The sequence below is a fragment of the Arachis ipaensis genome, chromosome B1 (genome assembly GCF_059453495.1).
Source record: "Arachis ipaensis isolate K30076 ecotype BB chromosome B1, ASM5945349v1, whole genome shotgun sequence".
Lineage (NCBI taxonomy): Eukaryota > Viridiplantae > Streptophyta > Magnoliopsida > Fabales > Fabaceae > Arachis > Arachis ipaensis.
Window position 1 is genome coordinate 135,075,112 of NC_142436.1, and position 19,555 is coordinate 135,094,666.

General features: G+C 33.5%; 3 protein-coding genes and 1 long non-coding RNA gene across 7 annotated transcripts; 3 read left to right on the forward strand and 1 right to left on the reverse strand.

Annotated features, from left to right (window-relative positions):
* Window positions 1-6,602: 6,602 nt before the first annotated feature.
* Window positions 6,603-8,660, forward strand: LOC148578478 (uncharacterized). 4 transcript variants are annotated; one of them, XR_015899770.1, is made up of 4 exons: window positions 6,603-6,783; window positions 6,891-7,130; window positions 7,904-8,034; window positions 8,208-8,660. It is a non-coding gene; the product is annotated as an uncharacterized LOC148578478 (long non-coding RNA). The 4 variants fall into 4 exon arrangements; XR_015899771.1 differs by having other exon boundaries at window positions 6,627-6,783; window positions 6,865-7,130; XR_015899773.1 differs by having other exon boundaries at window positions 6,627-6,783; window positions 7,907-8,034.
* A 747-nt stretch (window positions 8,661-9,407) lies between these two features.
* LOC148578479 (uncharacterized) lies at window positions 9,408-11,657 on the reverse strand. The gene is made up of 3 exons (XM_088503058.1): window positions 11,597-11,657; window positions 10,760-11,220; window positions 9,408-10,063 (listed from the first exon to the last, which is right to left on the reverse strand). The coding sequence occupies exons 1-3, from the start codon at window positions 11,655-11,657 to the stop codon at window positions 9,764-9,766; spliced, it is 822 nt and encodes a 273-aa protein (XP_088359184.1). The 3' UTR covers window positions 9,408-9,763.
* A 1,494-nt stretch (window positions 11,658-13,151) lies between these two features.
* Window positions 13,152-14,591, forward strand: LOC148578480 (serine/threonine-protein phosphatase 7 long form homolog). The gene is made up of 5 exons (XM_088503060.1): window positions 13,152-13,175; window positions 13,262-13,379; window positions 13,475-13,976; window positions 14,071-14,161; window positions 14,247-14,591. Exons 1-5 carry the CDS (start codon window positions 13,152-13,154, stop codon window positions 14,589-14,591), a joined length of 1,080 nt encoding a protein of 359 aa, XP_088359186.1.
* Window positions 14,592-16,987: 2,396 nt separating this feature from the next.
* Window positions 16,988-17,743, forward strand: LOC148578481 (putative F-box protein At1g67623). The gene has a single exon (XM_088503061.1). The coding sequence runs from the start codon at window positions 16,988-16,990 to the stop codon at window positions 17,741-17,743; it is 756 nt and encodes a 251-aa protein (XP_088359187.1).
* Window positions 17,744-19,555: the final 1,812 nt, after the last annotated feature.

The window sequence follows — 19,555 nt, forward strand, 5'->3', positions numbered from 1 at the left end:
TCACAACTTTCAAATAGATGCGATGCGAGTTTTCTTTTGTCAAGAAACTGGCGTTGGTGTGCATATCGATCGACATCGAACCGGTAGACCTTCTTGGTCTTTGGATCAATGTATTTCTCATCATGGTTTTCCAACATAAACATCTGCAAAACAAACCTCAGTTAAATCACAAAAGAACCAATAAAACACCATTCATGTGCTGAATAAAAGGACATAACTGAAGACACTAACAATCAAGTGAACGAAAATGACAAACTCCACTGAACCGAATGTAATTCATGTGCTGAATAAAACGTGATACACATTCAATCATCAAGAAAAATATTTCTGCATGCAAAAAGACCTAATTGAAGACACTAACAATCAAGTGAACGAAAATGACAAACTCCACTGAACAGAACCTAATTCATGTGCTGAATAAAATGTGATACGCATTCAATCATCAAGAAATACATTTTTGCATGAAAAAAGACCTAATTGAAGACACTATCAATCAAGTGAACAAAAATGACCAGCTACACTGAACCGAATGCAATTCATGTGCTGAATAAAACGTGATACACATTCAATTAGCAGGGAATAAAAAATTTGGCTTACCAAAATATCCGTCGGCACACAGTATATATCTTTCTCTAACTAGGGACATTTCATGTCGTTGAGAATCATGCAATGTGTATTGACCACCTACAGGAAGAAAATTTACGTGATATGAAGTATAAGAGTCTTTAGAAAAATCATTATGTTAACTCAATAGGCAAAGAATTTACCGTGCTTTCCACATGTTGTTCGGGCATTAGAGACATGAAATGATGTCTAAGCCCCTCAACTCCTCCGTGATTTCTTTCTCTTTCTCCGGAGTTTTGTAAACTTCAGCGGCTGTGAAGCTCGGCTCGGCACTTGTTACTTCAGCAAACTTCAATGCCGCCGTCACCCTAGCATCTACCACCCCCGCTGCCAGTATTTCAAGCTCTGACACAGTCGGCTCAGAGGGTTGACTTGATTGAGTCACTGTCATTTGAGAGGGGGAGAGTTGGTTAAGATGCTGGGGGACTTAACCCAAGGATGAAGGAAGGCACATCATCTTCCCATTGCCGAGGACGAGCAGCACTGCAAGACGATAGAGGAAAGTTTCAAGCAATAAGAAAAAGGCAGTACCATATAAGACGAAATTTAACAAAAATGATATTAAACAATGTAGTGAATCGAAATTAAACAATGTAGTGAACCGAAAATATCCAGATTTGAACAATCAGAAAACTTACAAATCAGGCTGTGCTTCTTCTTCCAATTGTCATGCCACCGGAGCTTCTTGGCATGGTTGTTGTTGTTCTTCGGGGGGGGGTGCTGCATTAAACAGAAAATAGTTTAATAATGATACAGAATTATTATCCTGTACCATTAAAACTAATAAAAAGAATTCTAATTACAACTTAAAGGAACAATGAAAAAGCAATATATAAGATGAAACATTATAAAAAATGATATTGGTTAAAACTTACACATTCAACGGAGGTTCTAGCTCCATCTTCCTCGGGGAAGATTCCTTAGCGGCCTGCTTTTCTTGTTCCGATTGCTGTGTTGGTGCTTCTTCGTAGGGCTGCTGTTGCGGTTCCAGAGGGCTGCTGCATTAAACAGAAAATAGTTCAATAATGACCCCAAATTATTATCTTATACCATGAAAATTAATAGAAAGAATTTTATGTGCAACTTACTCATTATTAGAAGTTTGTTGTGTTTGACTTTCCGAAGGGATATAGATAAAGTCATCTTTCATCAACTTTTCCTTAAGAGAACTTGGAAGAGACACCGCAATAGGAGCTTTAAGGAATGTAAACAAGGAAAAAGTTAATGTTGAATAATTAGAATTGGTTCTGAGAAACTAAAATCTGCACATTGAAAACTCACATTTCCAAAGGTTCAGAACGAGTTTCTTCTCGAACCTCAATGATTTGTAAGTCAGAATCAGGTGTAGCGTTACTAACTTTTAAACACGATTTCCGTGTGATTAATTAAACAAAAATTATTACCTAAATCTAAAAGAGCAACATAAATATTTTTAACTTACACTGGTGGAGTTTTTAAACTCTTTTTTTGATGGATTTTCTTTCTTCTAAAATATTTTACTAGGGTTTTCGGGGTATTTTTCCTAATAAAAAAGATACTAAATTAAAATCAGCAACCAAGATTAAAAGCAAAGGTCTAGAAACACATGAAATTCACTTTTGGAACCCACTGAATCGAAAGTAAAGCATGCAATGAACGAATTTACCTGGTATTGTTTGGGGCATTTACAGACGGTGTGGAGCTCGTCTGAGTCTGTAAGAGAGGTTCGCTACCCAGATTTACAGTTGGCAGTCTAAGCAAGATAAATAAATATTACTAAGTGAATCCAGAGGAATTAGAAGATGTTCTAGCAAAAGTTAGCAAACAAAGAAAAAGAACTTGGTATAAGAAACCGAATCTTACGTCTCGGAAAAATCATTCCGTGCCTCTGTCGAGTCAAACTGATCTGGAGTAACGTTTGCTGTCTGAGCTCCATCATTTCTTCTCTTTGATCTCTTTTCTCTTAACATTTCCAACGCCTGTCTTCTTCTTTCCGCAGCGCTATCCTTTACTTGTTCAATTCTGAAAATTCATAAAATAAGTATCAATGAACATAAAATGAAAGCATCAATAACCGAAAATATGATTCCAGAAACTTACTCCTTCTCAGATTCAGTTTTGCTCTCTGAATTTGTCAAAACAAGCTTTCCTGATTTGGTTTTTTTTTTGGCCACCATCTCCGGTTGTTTTCTTTTCACTATGGGTGTTTTTTCGATTTCTTTTTCTCTACAACACAGACAAACACATTGAATTTATACTAGAGACAAATATCAGCAAGAGAAAGATTTCTAATGCCAAAGGACCCAACTGAAGACATTAACAATTAAGTGAATGAAATGACCAACTCCACTGAACCGAACGCAATTCATGTACTGAATAAAACGTGATACACATTTAATCATCAAGAAAAACATTTCTGCATGCAAAAGGACAAGCGAAGACACTAACAATCAAGTGAACGAAAATGACCAAGTCCACTGAACCGAACGCAATTCATGTGTTGAATAAAACGTGATACACATTTAATCATCAAGAAAAATATTTCTGCATGCAAAAAGGACAAGTGAAGACACTAACAATTAAGTGAACAAAAATGACCAAGTCCACTGAACCGAACGCAATTCATGTGCTGAATAAAATGCGATACACATTCAGTCATCAAGAAAAACATTTATGCATATAAAATGACTCAACCGAACACTTGACAATCAAATGAATCAACTTGACCAACTCCACTCAACAATATCACATTTGTAATGTACTTAACAAGCATACATAAACAATTTTCAGCAAAGAAAAGCAAAACTAAACCAGATGAACATCATACAATCACATAAATGAACATCACCCAACACTTACTGGCTTTCAGATTGGCTTGTGCTCTTTGAATCCGTCGGGACAAGCTTCTGTTTTTTGCTTTCTTTTTTAACCACCTTCTGTGGTTGTTTTCTTTTCTTTGTCGCTTTTTTTTCAATTTCTTCTTCTTCTCAGTAATACATAAGAACAAACACATAAGAACAATTTTAACCAAATACAAGTAAAACGAAATCAATATGAACATCAAACTTACTGGTTTTCGGATTCACTTCTGCTTTCTGAATCCGTGGGACTGCTTTCAATTTCTCTTGTTGTTTCTGAATCTGTCGCAACAATTTTTTGTTTTTTAACCAGCCTTTGTTGTCATGTTCTCTTGGCTAGCAGTGTTTTGTCGGATTCGGAGTCAAATTCGGAAAAAAGTGTCTTCTTCCGAAGAAGAATCCAAAACAACAATTTTTTTTCTTCTTTCTTCCCTTTTGATTTTTTCTCTACCTTCTTTCTTTTTATTTTTTCCTTCTTTATTTGCTTTCTATACAGAAGTTCCTAAGCAAATACAATAACAATCTGGTGAATCAAAATGAGCAACTCCACTGAACCGAACAACATTAATGTGCTGAATAAAACGCCATAAAGATTTAATCATCAAGAAAAATATTTCTGCATGCACAAGGACTTAACTGAAAACATTATCAATCAAGTGAATCAAAATGAGCAGCTCTACTGAACCGAACAACATTCATATGGCGAATAAAACGCGATAAACATTTAATCATCAAGAAAAATATTTTATGTATTCACAAGGACTCAAATGAACACACTAACAATCAAGTGAATCAAAATTAGAAACTCCACTGAACAGAAAGAAAATAAGAACATATTTCATTCCAAGCCTTAGTTATGCGAAAAAAATGGAATGAGAATAAGTCGATCTACTAAAGTTTTGTTTAATTTACCATTGTATCGGTAGCTCTATGAGCAATCCGGTCAAGCATCATCTGCTTTGTCCAGTGGGCCACCCATGGTGGCCCAGGAGCATCAGGTGCATCCAAGCGAGGGAACTTGGATTAATGGAAATATATCAACATCAAAACGAAGACACAGCCGTCAACAGACTCTTTCTTCTCCTTTATCTTGTTTTTGATTCCCTTTCTTAAGAAGCTCAGCACATGATTTGCCCAATCCCATTGTCGGATGTTGTCCACTCGAAGGACAGGCGACTTATGGATTGGGAAGGTCACGCTTACCGTCGTCGGCAGCAAGAAGCATTTCTGTACGAAGACGACAAATGTCCTCTAAAATTTCTGCCTGTTCTCCTCCCTTTCAACACTCATTTCGAGGATAGACTTTGTCAAAGATGCCAACATAATACATTTGAAGCTGTCGATTATCTGCTTGTCTGCCGGATTCAGTTTGCCGTAATCAACCTTTTTAGGAAAATGATTCTCTATAATATTTTAATAGCAACAAATCAGCCAAAAAGGCTCAGCCAAATGAACCGAAATTAAAGGAAGCAATGAACCAAAAATAAGGAGAAATTAGAAAGTGTATTACCGCTGTGATTTATGCCCAGTGCAGCTGCTATCTTGTCAGATGTTATGTATATTTTTTCATGGAGAGTTTTCAGGCATCCATGATAGTAATCATAGAAATCAATCAATTCTCTCAAGAGGTTGTGAGAGACGTTCATTTCCAGGACATGTGCTAGCGCACCAAATCCCATTTCTTCAACAATATCTTTCTTTTCTTGGCTCGTTTCCTTGAACACCTTCGCTATTGCCTTTGTTTGGCATCTGCAATCGTGAGTTTTCTGCAAGGTTTCAAAATAGAATGTCACTATATATTTATAATACAAAATAGATTTTATTCAAATGAAAGCGGATAAATATATTTAATGTGTGCATATGCTTACGTTATAGCGCTTTCTCCTTCTTTGTCACCATTGACTTCTTCATTTTTGCCGTAAGGACAAAAAAATTTGGTGAATACTTCACTCAATACACCGACAAGCACAAGCATGCATATCTTAATCAAGTGAATGAAAATGTCCCAATCCACTGAACCGAACTCACTTGATGCACTGAATAAAACTTGATAAATAATGAAACAGCTAGAAAAGCATTTCTGCATGCAAATACACTAACAACCAATCAAGTGAATAAAAATCACCAAGTCCAATGAACAGAACACCATTCATGTTGTGAATAAAACGTGATAAACATTCATTCATCAAGAATAGTATTTCTGCATGCAAAAGATGTCAACTGAACATACTAACAATCAAGTGAATCAAAATTAGCAACTCCACTGAACTGAATGAAAATAAGAACACATTTCATTCCAAGCCCTAGTTACGCTGTAAAAATGGAATCAGAATACGTCGATTTACTAAACGAAGCAACTCTATCCAGTAAACCTAAAATGCAACTAGGAGAAACGGTAGATTGCAAGATTTCAAATGAACAGTAGTTTTTCTCAAACCTTTGTCAGTCTCTGTTGTTGTTTTCATTCATTTTTGCTTCTTCCTTCCGAAATCTTCTCGCGATTCTTTTTCAGTAGCGATTTTTACAGAGAACACGAGTGAAGATTGAGTGATTTTGAGAAAGATTCGAAGAGAATGAGCAATTTCGTGTGTGTTGAAGAAGAAGAAACGTTTTTTCATAATAAAGTGCGAATGAATATTAACGTTTTGGGGGTTTGAGGTGCGTGTAATACACGCTCATTTAATGGTATTGAATTTTTTTAGTATTGAATCAGTTTAGATGAATTTAGATACAAAATTAAATAGATGTGTAGCATATTTGTATTAATTTAACTTGAATAGTTTGACTAAGAACAAAAATATCTCTGTTAAAATTCAAATTTGAACCTCATTCAAATTATCATTATATGTGGGGATTTATAATTATGTCATTTAATTTATTGTCATACATATATTGTTCATTCAATAGCTCTTGAACGTATTCTTAAAACAACTTTTTACTTGACTGAATCATTCTGTCAAATCTGTCTAAAATCAATCCAAATTTTTTGAACTAATCTAATACACTATTCAATTTAAAGTATTAGATTAAATTGATAATACATCTAATGATTTATATTTAATCTATAAATAATTTACTAAAATTTATAAATAACTTATTAAAATTTATACTAAAAGATAAAAGTTTCAATATTTTAAATTTGCCCCAATAATAAAATTTGATAGATTCAATGATCAAACCCTCGTTTGCTCAGATTACTCCGTATCTCTATTCAATTTCAGCTCCCAGACGAACTCCTCAACAAAAAAAAAAAACTATCAACACCTTCATGGAAGACCACCGACCATCCTGCCGCTTCTTCCTCTTCCATCTTCTGCACCAGGTACCTCCATGTCTCTATTCAATTTCTCGATTTCATCCAAATTCTTGCGATTCTCGTCGTTTTATTCTCATTCCACCGAAGTCTTGTGAATTCGTTTCATCCACCAGGTTCAACTTCACTGCTACGTTATACCTGCCACGCGGCGGCACGAGGCGGCGGGGGAGGCAGACGCGACTGCGTTCAGGTAGAGGTGCACGTGGCGGTAGAGGTCGTTGAGGTCGACGCCTCAGTAGCCGTTGAACTCAAGTATCTCAACGTATGCGTAAGGAGATAGCAGATCTTGCGCTTATTCGTATAGAGAGTGAAGCAGAGAGAGAATCTGAGATGGAAGCACATTCTGCAGAACGGTGAGTAACCCTAACAGTGTTTGCTGGTTTGAGATTTGTTGTTCTTGAGGAATGGTGGAGTGGAAAACGGAGTGAGAATTTGTTTGTTTCTTTTCACATGTTTTTTTCTTCCTTTTTTTTCTTTGGATTGTAACTTTGGGGGTTCTCATACATTGCATAAAGTGGGAACAGGGTCTGCTAAAGGTTGGTGTTTTGAATTTGGGATGAAAATAAAAGCAGCATTGAGCATATTGCAGAGATAGAGTAGGGTAAAGTTAAAGGTTAAAGATGATGAAGCCAAACAATTTGCTTTAATATTTCGCTTTTGCTTTGTTCGTTTGTAATGTGATTGATTCTGCTCAAATAAACTCATCTCTTCATTATCATTTATCTTCAAATCAATTTATTCTCACAAATTGCCATTAGTTAATTGGCTTTTGAGTACCTTGGAAGAGACAACCCCCTTGGAACCATACTTTACCTGATTATTTACTTGATGTTTCTGTCCTTTGTCCTTCTGTTTTAATTGGCTTGTGCTCTTTGTGAAACTGATCCTGATATTGCACATGCTATTAACGTGCCATCAGGTCTTGTAAATTGGTTGCAAAGAAACCCTCTTATCTATGAAAATTATTCATATATTATAACTGAGTTACATGTAAATACAAAATTTCTTCTGTAAATAATGATTTCCTTTGGTACTTTCATTTTCTTTTAGCCCTTTTTAAATGCTCTCCTTCTTTTTAAACTAATTTTGCTGCCATGATTTCTACTTTTCTGATTTGTTGTCATAGAAGGTAAGAAAATACAATTGTTACTCAATGCTGGGGGACCTTATAGGTTATTGCATGTTCAAATGGCTGAGGCTGTTGCGCAGTTTAGAGGCTATGGCACCTCAAAAATCAAATCAGTGTCTGCCTCATCGGTATGTAATCTGCTTCATTTTATCACAATTTTCTGATGTAATTAGTAATTGTTTATTGACATTATCTCTGTATATGAGAAAATATTAACCTCCTTAATGCTAACTGATAATCAAATTTCATACCAATATATATTCTGATTCTGTTTCATGAACCGAGCATACTTGTTTTTCAGGTTAATAGAGGCGTGAAGTCCCCATCTGACGTATCAATGATATCACTAGATTAGCTCAAACACTAAAAATTCATCCTGTTTCATTCAAAGATGGTGTCAGATTAACACTTGAAGCTGAAGCCAAAAATTGAAGCAACAAAGATGTCCAATGATCCTTTGTTAGCATTTTGAGTATGGCTGCCATAAAAGTGAAAACTATGCTCTCTCAGTGCTCTGCTTTTCTTACTGCATTCTGAATGTTGTAAACTAAACAAACCTAAATTCTTGATGAAGTTAAACCAAGCCAATTTGCTATTGGGCATCTTTAATTTGTTTGTCAATGTATCATTTTCATTTTTGGAAAATAAGTTGTACTGAAATTCGTTCATGTGTTTTTGCATGTATTATGTATACAAAAGAAATATTGGACCTGAATTACTATATATATGTCAAGTGAAGACAAATGTTTTTATAGCTCAATTGTTAAATTAGAAAGGCTATGTTTTATTGTTTTCCCATGAATTTAAGCAAGACTGCTCAATGCTCATTATGCACGAAAAAAATAACCAAAAAAAAAAGGGATTAAAGGAGAGGAATTACCACTTATTTCACCGATGCAAAGATAACCAAGATGTTGAAATTGTTGGTTTTCAAAATCAAGATGCCTATTTAGCCCCTTATTGGTTTAACACTTCAATGGATTATCAATTCCCAGTTCCTTTAGGACAGCTTCTACCTCAGTAATTACTAAAAAGAAACAACACCCTCTTAGTCTTAATTCTTATGCACGTTACAATGTGCATACTTTCATTTTTCGTTATATTATTAAAAAAGCATGCATGTCCAATTGAGAGTTTTCACTTTCGGTACCGCTACGTTACCAACAGCATATCTGCTAATTTCTGTCAACTCTTATTTATAACTGTTTTTCATGGAAGTGTCTTCGTGGATGTGTCTAATAAAAATATTTTTTTCATAGTTGTGTTTAATAGAAGTGTCTTTATAGATATATTTTCTGGATGTGTCTCTTTATATATGTATTTAAAATATAATAATTAATTATTGTTGGCAATAAGTTGGCAAATAATATGTTGGTACCCTATACTTTTCCTTTCACTTTTCTTTAGTTTCATCTTTCTATAAAATTAGCTAAACAAAGATTCCGGCAATATGCTAATACACTAATACCATATGGGCTTGTAAGCAAGTCATTTATGATTATTTGTGAACAATGCATAAACTTCTTGAATAGACAATCATTGGTGTGTACATTTCATTTTCTGAGAAGTAATAACAAAAAGCATCAAAATACAAACGAAATTCATATATATTAGAAAAGATATGATGGGTACATCAAATTCTAGACGTTAGTAGTAAAAAAAACTAGTGACTGCTATTAACAATTTGCCTGAATTGATGATGTTCCTAACCGCATTGTTAGATTTCCATCTTCCAGATCATATTATCAACACTGCAATTATGAGATTTCTCCAATGCTTAACAGACAGAACCTGTCCTCAAATGTACTGGGGGAATGAAGCAATCTACTGAGACCTGGGACATTGAATGCAACCTCTTCAATTGTCCACGCCTCTTCCATTTTTGTTTTGGTATGGCTCATTGCCATCTCCCCAAACCTGAAAAGAGTAGTTACCACAGAATGCCCATTTTTGTTTCATCTGCCAGAGCACAAATCCACCGGACTCCGCGCACCTAGAGGCATTCCGGATTTTCACTACTCTAGTTGCAGTTTCAAACTCAGAAGCTACCATCCTCACCTTTCCCATTGCATATGCATTTCTTATTGGGTTCTGCAACTCCTGCCCTCCAGAGGCAGCAGTATACTGCTGCAATATGTAATAAGCAGATGAGGTTTCCTGCAAGCATAGCCAGGAAGAAACACAAGACATCAAAATCACTAGTTTAGATTTTGAATAAAACATATTAACATTTATTTTCTGATGCAAACAGAAGAATTTGGCATCCTTAACAGTAGAGAGGTACATCTAATATACTTTACAGGAAGTGAAATGAATTTTAACTTCTACACCAGGACTTGATCTGGTTGACAAGTAAACTAATCTCAAGCAATAAGTTAAGTTTTGTTACAGCACAAAGAACCCTTATAGAAAACATCTAAAATCCCATATTCTCTGCTGTTTTTTTTTTCCAAGCGTAAAACTGAAGCAATAGAGAAAAGGTGCTATTGATTCTTACTTTCAACTGTTATCCGTTTCAGTAGTAACAAATAAAAATAGACCAAAAATAGAACTAGAACATCATGAACAGAACCATACACACAGAAATTGAAATCACTATCATAAAAACAAATTTCAAAATTTTTTAACCCTCATAAACAAAACCCAAAAAAAAAAAAAAATTCAAACAACCAAATAAACAGAACAAAAAAAAAAATAATTGAATGAAGTCAATGAAACAAATTCATATAACAAACCTTAACAAAAAATACGTAGAACAGAAAAGTTTTTGAATGAGTTCAATGAGGCAGATTCATACAACAAGAACATAAAGGGAACCAAAAAAAAAATGAAATCAATGAAGCAAATTTATACCTGAGGCTGAGACTGCATTGGAACTCTGGAAGTGGAGGATGAAGGGGGAGAGGGAGCACCACGGTGCTGACGACGACGCTCAACTCGCTGAGATCCACGCCATCGCTCGTTGCCTGCTAAGGACGACGCCGCTGAGGAGTGAGAACGACGACGCCCGCGGGTGTCACGACGACGGCAGAGAGAACGACGGCGCACTGAGGCTGATAACGAACGACTCGAAGAGAGAAGAGGGATACTGCGAATGAACGACGGGGAGAGAGGGGCTAAGAACGAGGGAGATGGGCAGAGATCGGCAGCAAGTACTGGGCTGGATGGCGACGGCGACGTCGAAGACCAGAGAAGAGTGAGTAGGTGGAGGTGGCTCTGTGGATAGAGAGGGGAACGTAGTGAGTTTACACGGAAAGAAATTAAGGATTTCAAAAATGTGTGGTAAAATAAAAAAATAATTATTATTATTAAACCTCCATATAATCATATTCATAAATTATTTATTGTGTATATAAAAAAAGTTCAAATGAATTGAGCTTAGTAAAGAGAGTTTTTTAATTTTGATATGGAGATAGCGACGGAGTTTCACAGCGTTATGGGAGTTTGAGGTGTTTCACGGAGTTGTGACGGCCTGGACGAAGAAATCGGTGGCACCGATTGGGGGTACAGAAATCGGTGGCAACGATTTCTGGTCGCGGATGGGACGCAAATCGGTGGCACCGATTGGTGACCACCTTGCCACGCGTCACGCATGCAGATGGGTTGTGGGTGACCCGTGACTCCTATGCGCGTTTTACCCACTCAAAACCTGTGTTTCCTATCTCTTTCACCCTCCCAACACTTTCTCACATTTACTCCCACACACACAAAGTATCCCTTTCCCCTTTCTGCAAAGCCTAAACCCCACCATTCACTATTGTTGGACCACCAAAAAGCTCAGTAAAAAAATCTGAAAAAAAATGCCAAGAAAAAGAAAAATTAAGGAAGTAAATCAACCAGAGTTTCATATTGTTAATTATCTTGGAGATCCAAATTATGTAAGTTTTTATTTTTTAATAATTTTATTTAAAATTAATGATAGTGAGAATTTTAAATTTTATTAGCAATATATTAGAATGGTATTAAGTAGAAATTAAGCATGTATATATGTATAATTCTATTATTAGGTGGTTAGAAATAGAAATTAACATAGAAATAAACTTTGTATGTATGTATGAATGTATGAATGATATGGTTAGTTAGTATATTATCAGTATTAGTAATTGAGTTTAATTAATTATTATGATGAAAAATAAAAATTTAATTTATTATTTTATTTATGATCTGTAACAATTGAATTTTAATATAATAAAATTTAAACAATAAATTAATAATAACTAAAATTAGATTTTATGCTGTGTTAGGTGTTAGGTGTTAGATGATAATAATAATAATAATAATAATAATAATAATAATAATAATAATAATAATAATAATATTAATATTAATAATTTGAATAATATTAATAATAGTAATAACTAATTAGTATGTATGCTGTTTGAATAATAATAATAATAATAACAATAATAATAATAATAATAATAATAAATTAGTATGCTGTTCTATATGAATAATAATAGTAATGAAAAGTTATAATTATAGTAAAAAACTTAGTATATATGCTGTTTGAATAATAATAATATTAATAATAATAATAATAAAAAAAAATTAGTATGCTGTTTTATATGAATAATAATAATAATAATAATAATAATAATAATAATAATAATAAAATTGGTATGTATGCTGTTTGAATAATAATAATAATAATAATAATAATAATAATAATGATAATAATAATAATAAAATTAGTCTGTAACCTATTTGAATAATAATAATAATAATAATAATAATAATAATAATAATAATCATCGTATGTATGCTGTTTGAAAAATAATAATATTAATAATAATAATAAATAAATAAAATTAATATGCTTTTTTATAATAATAATAATAATAATAATAATAATAATAATAATAATAATAAAATTAGTATGTATGCTATTTGAAGAATAATAATATTAATAATAATAATAAATAAATATAATTAATATGCTGTTTTATATGAATAATAATAATAATAATAATAATAATAATAATAATAATAATAAAATTAGTATGTATGTTGTTTGAAGAATAATAATATTAATAATAATAATAAATAAATATAATTAATATGCTGTTTTATATGAATAATAATAATAATAATAATAATAATAATAATAATTATAATAATAAAATTAGTATGTATGCTGTTTGAGGAATAATAATAATAATAATAATAATAATAATAATAATAATAATAATAATAATAATAGAGGCTGATTTACTGTGTAAGGTTAATTAATTTCTGTTATAAAGTAATGAATATGATTGAAAGATTTACTGTATAATGGATAATTTTGTTTTTGAATAATATAGTTATGTTATACTTGGAACTACTTGTTCTTATAATGGAAATGTGATATTGTAGGCTGCAAGGATGTTGATGTGTGACCATTTACATCCGCCGGATCCATACAACGAAATTGTTGAGCCACAGTTACGCGAGACTGGATTTTATTATGTATCCCAAATTGGAGTCATTAAAGGTCAGTCAGCAATGATTAATGCTCTGATTGAGAGATGGCGGCCCGAGACTCACACTTTTCATTTTCCGGTTGGTGAGTGTGCCGTGACCTTGGAGGATGTGGCGCTAATTCTCGGTCTGCCGACAAATGGTCTTCCGGTTACAGGTCCGACCATGAGTGCATTGAGGTATTGGAAGCCGAGTGCTTGCACCAATTTGGAATTGCACCGAGGAAGACGGACTGTAGAGGGAGCTTTATAAAATTAAAGTGGTTTAGGGCTTTGAAAGATCGTATAGCATTGACTGATGATGTGCACATACAGATGTATGTAAAGTGTCATATAATGTTGTTATTTGGGACAGTTCTGTTTGCAGATAAGTCGGGTACAGCGGTGCACTGGAAATTTTTACCTTTGCTCCGCAACTTCGGTGGGATCATACAATTTAGTTGGGGTTCAGCGTACCTGGCACACTTGTATAGATCATTGTGTAGGGCAACTCGTGTCGACTGCAAGGAGATGGACGGTCCACTGACACTGTTGGTCAGTTGGGCTTGGATCCGGCTCCCATTTCTAGCTCCGATTCCCGGCAATCCCGGAGTGTTTCCAATTGCAAATAGGTAATTTTGATTATATTATGCATTGAAAGAATTGATAGAAATTGTTTTTTTTTTTATGGTAAGATAAGTTAACTAATGGATTATCCGTCGGCAGGTGGCATAACTGGGACCGTCAAAACTATCCCTACCGATATAAAACGCTTGCGCACTACAGGAGGTTGTTGGATGATCTACAAGAAGGACAGGTATTTTGTAAAATACAAGTACTTTATGTAACTTGTTAAGTGAATTAATTGTTGTGTAATCATCTGACTGGTCCGATGTGTCCAGTTTGTTTGGCAGGCTTATGGCATTGGATATATCGACCCAGACGTAATTCCTTTAGCCATCCGTCATAATTCAGTTATCTGGAGTGCCACAGTGCCACTTATATCCTTTGAATGCATCGAGTGGCATGCAACTGATAGAGTCAGGAGGCAATTTGGATTGACACAGGGTGTTCCTGCTCAAGGGCAGGATCTAGGTGCATCACACGGTGAAGTTCTAACTGGGCCTAAGAATCAAGATTGGGCCGATACCCACTCTCCTTGGGTGATGCAGTGGACAAATCGATATAGTCACACTCTCTCGGATGACCTAGTAAGCAGGCATTGTCTCAAAGTGAACCACTGCTGATGGCTCTTTGTGGCACATGGCCTCAAACCATATGGGCAAAGCTTCGTAAGATGCTTCCCAACTTCCGAAAATTGATTCGACCGCCTGCTGCTTTGCTAACCAAGCCTTGCGATAACTGATGGTGTAGTTAAACTTTGACTGGACATCAGCAATTACTGCTTTCACCTTTATAGACGGATCAACCTCTACCAACGGCTTTATTGCTTCTGCAACTGTCTTGGAATCCAGCTTCGAATGGTCTTGAGAAATAGTAGACCTGGTACAAGTGTGACTTCCATTGTACCTCCTTATCTCCCAACAGTACTTCTTCTGCATTTTGGTTACCCTGATCAACCAGTCACAACCATTCCCATATTCTGTGCATTTGGCATAAAATGTCGTCGGTTCCGACTTAAATACCCGATAGTCCACACCTCTGCGGATGGTATAATCTTTCATTGCCTTGATTACTGTCTCCCTTGAACTGAATTCCATCCCCACTGTGAACTCACCATCCGCCACAACAGGAGGCGCTGCATACATCAAAAGTAATAAATGCTTCAATATGTACTCAGTAGGAAGTCTTTTATTACAACTCAATTAATAAACACACTTTAATATTCTGCGGTCGTTATACTCTTACTTTTCACTATTTCATCTACGTAAAGAACAACTAAATATCATTCACAACAAAGAACTATTAATTAATAAAGAAATCCAGCGCTACGGTCACAAATGCCTAGTCACATATCACATACATTACTCATCCAACTTATTGATCTGCTACTTCAGAGTTTCACATAGCTACCTAAGTTTACGCACCTGCATTCATATATTGCGGAAACTCTGGTGCGTGCATAGCCTCCAAATCCAACGACCGCATGAAAGAAGGCTCCTGAAATCGATGCGAGTCTGCTAGTGCATTTGCAACTTCCGCCACATCTGCGTTCATGGCGCCGCCAGCATCATCTTCGTCTTCACCTGGACCGACGATCTCATAGTTACTTTCAAATTCATCTTCGCTTTCATTATAATCTTCCAATTCAATGTTACGGTCCGCTTCAGATTGCTCAAACTCAATATATAACTCGATGCACGACATCCGGTGGCGATTTTCCATGTACATTGAAAACATTTCATGCATACCTGCTTCATCCGTCACGTACTTGGACTGAAATTGAACAAACCCACCAAACACAGGTAAAGGATACCTGTACAAAATATACGATATTCTCCTACATCTTCGAGAATCTATCTTCTCACAAATCACACCTTTCAATTCCTCAAATGACAATGTGAACGGAATAACAACATCTAATGGATTTTCACACACAAATTGAACTCCCTCATATGTTTGCAGTAAGATCTGTCCGTAATAATAAACCTTCAATACAACTCTATCATCCATAACATTACACGTAGTTGACTATTCACAACCTCACAAAAAAAATTTTTACAAAAAAAATGGAGATGAATCAGAGAACAGAAGAGAAGAGGATGAACATGACGAGGAAGAAATGGGGCTTTTCTGAACTCACCATCCACTTTTTGTATGCACTAACGGGCAAATCGGACGGACCGACCGCTGCACCACCCAAATCGGTGGGTCCGATTTCTGCACCCCGAATTAAAATAAAATTTTCTTCCTCTAGTAATCGGTGGGACCGATTATTGCACTCATAAGGTAACGTCTTCCTCCTCCACAAATCGGTGGCACCGATTTATTCCCCATCAACCTCTCCCACACACAAATCGGTGGCACCGATTTATTCCCCATCATTCTCTCTCACACAAATCGGTGGGACCGATTTTTGGTTCTTCCTCCCTGCTAGAAATCGGTGGCACCGATTTCTTCATCCAAAATTTTAAAAACGCAACGCCGTCATAACAGTGTAAATCACCGGTAATGATCATATCTCCGCACAACTCACAGCCAAGCATCATATCTAAAAAAATCAGCCTAGTAAAGATAGATTTCATTCTCTCTTATTGTTTTATTATTTTATCATGTTAATATATATATATATATATATATATATATATATATATATATATATATATATATATATATTCCGTTTTTTTCTCTTAAGTTATCTTTTTGTGTTATCTATATGCATTGCTTTTTTCTTTTTTCTAAAATATTGTTTTCTTCTTTAACTAATCTGATGTATCATATCGCTTTTATAAATATAATTTGATATCTTTAATTAACACAAAATTTTGGAAGAATCACTTTCTTATTTTATATAATATTTTAAAAAATCTTTTTTGATTTGACAAATCTATCTAAATCTTTTTAATTTTTAAGATTATTCTATCTTTAACTAAATTATTACCTTAACTTTTAAGAATAATAATTATACCATCTACTATAAATAGAACACAACACAAATTCTAAAAGACACAACCTCGAAACAATGAGGAACATAAATAAAAACATGCAAAGACCAACATTTAAAAAGAGTAGGTCATCCTCTTCTTCAATCATAAAATCGCTCCCAAAAGAATTATTGGTAGAGATAGTTGCAAGTGTAGCCTCTCATTCATTCATTGACCTCCACAACGTGAAGAAGAGTTGCAAGGATCTTCTTGAAGCTGCGGAAGACAACTATGTTTATCGACGAGTCTCTCTGGACAAACTCTCCTTTATCCCAAGGTCTTCTAATGATAAAGAATTGTCATTCTTGAAGCGTTGCAAGGAAAATCAAAACACAGAGAGCTTGTATAGAGAAGGATTGCGAGAATACTTAGGGAATGGGAACGCCAAAGGTCTTAGACTTTTGGATATGGCGGCTAAAGAGGGTCATAAAGAAGCAAAATATGTGTATGGCATGATCTTGTTGTGTTCATCAAGACAAGATAAAAAGTTAATCGAATTGGGGTTACGGCATTTGCGTTTCTTGAGAGAGTCTAAGTGTGTTGTAAGAACAAGGAAAAAGGTAGAAGAATTCGTTAGAATAATAATGTGGAAAAACAATGGAATGATTATTAGTAGGATAAATAGAAAATTACTTTTGTGTCCATTCAAGAACACATGTAAAGGGTGGAGAGTGAAGAAAGGACGATGGACACTACATGATGATGACGACGATGATATTGTTATTGACTCGTGTGAATATTGTAGATGGGATTACAAGTTAAAGTTCTTTTATGGGTTGATGAACATCAATTAGTTCTAACTATATCATTCATCATGGGGTTCTTTAATTTTTTTTTATATTAGTTATCTTATATTACAAGATTTTAGAAGTTATATTATTCTTACGACAATAGATGCTTCTGTTCATTACTTGTATTATTTTTCTTTTCTTTTTTTTAATATAAATGAGTTAAACAAAATATTTAAAGACTATGGAGGCTGAACTATGAATCAAACATAACCACAATTTATAGAGTTTATTTTGGTGAACTTCTAAAAAGAATATTTTTTTGAGTTATTCTTTTTTTAAAGATTTTATAAAAAAGATAAAAATAATTTTATATTTAGATATTTTATGTGAAAATATTTTTTTATCTATTAATTATGTTTGGGTATAATAATATAAAAGTACTTTTTGTTTATTTATTATATGAAAATATCTTTTTTTTTAAAATATATTTTTTAAAAAAAGATATAAATCGTAGCTTTTTAAAAAAGATATTTTTTATTTTTTTAGTACTTTTACTTTTATTATTAGAAATTTACTAAACACGCTAAAAAATAAAAAAGATATTTTGTATTGAAAAAAAAATCTTTTTCTATCAACTTAGAATTAATTTAGATATGATTGACTTTTGAAAAAAAGTACTTATTTTTTTATATTTTTAAAAGATCTTTTTTTAGTAGACAAACTATTTTATATTTGGATAAATTTTTTTAAGAAAAAAATTTAAGTATTAAAAAGTCTTTTGTTCTTATTTTTTTAAAATAAGGTATTATTAGTTTTTAGAAAAAGTAAATATTTTTTTAATAAAAGTACTTTTTTAAAACATGTATCCAAATAGATTTAAAATTAAATAAAAATACTTTAATTAAAAAAATATCTTTTTAACTCAAAAAAGTTAATCTAAAATAATTCTTAATGACACCCAAATAAAACACATTTACAAATATCAATTTTTGCCGTGAATATTATCTTATATATAGTTAATTTGAGTAAGTAAATTATCTTTTAGAGGAGTACTTTTGTTTTTTCGAACTTTTTTTATAATAGAAAAAAAAATTGATTTAATGTACTATTGAAAAATTTTTCACTACTAATTTCCTTGATTAAAAAGAAAATTATTCCCAATACTTTGAGTAGTTGGACTAGTTTTTACCATGCTAGAAAATTTGAAATTTAGAACGGATAATTATGATTATACAGAGATTTGTTGAAATTTACTTGAACATAGATTTCAAGAAAATTTTTTTAAAGAAATACATAATATGGGTTATGCTATGTGTACACTAAAATTAGTCATTAAAATCAGTCACTAATATAAAATGAGAAAGTCTAGAGAACCAGCATTTTTGTTGAAATCTGGCCGGCACTTAACCATCAAAGGAAAAATAATTAATCCTACACCATTAAATCTCATCTCACACCATTGAAAATATTGATGATGGCTAATTGATGGCTAAACATCACAAATTCTGCTGGCCCCCTAGCACTCCTCATATAAAATACATGCTGGAATATAAATACACATTAAAAATAAATTAAACCACATGTATTTATACACAAATACATTGATGGTTGATTTTGGTGTACAAATAGTATTTTTCTTTTTTTTTTTTTTGTGTGATATTGACAATATTAGATACAATGGCATTTTGAATTTTTAACAATTAGAATTTGCATGGTATTATTGTATAATGAGAGAAAAAGAGAGTGTGACTGTGTATCATAACTCATAAGAAATTGCATATAAAGAAGACATAGAGCACATATGTGTGCGAAACAGGGGCATAAATCTCACTTTCAACCTTTATTTTTTTTAGTTCTTTTAAATCGAGCGAAAAA

What these genes read in the sequence shown, in the direction of transcription:
- LOC148578480 (XM_088503060.1), top strand. Translation starts at nt 13,152, where the DNA reads ATGAATATGATTGAAAGATTTACT. An exon ending in CCAAATTGGAGTCATTAAAG is followed by an intron (nt 13,380 to 13,474) that starts GTCAGTCAGCAA and finishes GTGACCTTGGAG; the next exon opens with GATGTGGCGCTAATTCTCGG. An exon ending in GTGTTTCCAATTGCAAATAG is followed by an intron (nt 13,977 to 14,070) that starts GTAATTTTGATT and finishes ATCCGTCGGCAG; the next exon opens with GTGGCATAACTGGGACCGTC.
- LOC148578481 (XM_088503061.1), top strand. Translation starts at nt 16,988, where the DNA reads ATGAGGAACATAAATAAAAACATGCAAAGACCAACATTTAAAAAGAGT.
- LOC148578479 (XM_088503058.1), bottom strand. Translation starts at nt 11,657, where the DNA reads ATGGTGGGGTTTAGGCTTTGCAGAAAGGGGAAAGGGATACTTTGTGTG. An exon ending in TTGTGTGTGTGGGAGTAAAT is followed by an intron (nt 11,221 to 11,596) that starts GTGAGAAAGTGT and finishes GATTATATGGAG; the next exon opens with GTTTAATAATAATAATTATT. An exon ending in CAATGCAGTCTCAGCCTCAG is followed by an intron (nt 10,064 to 10,759) that starts GTATAAATTTGC and finishes CTATGCTTGCAG; the next exon opens with GAAACCTCATCTGCTTATTA.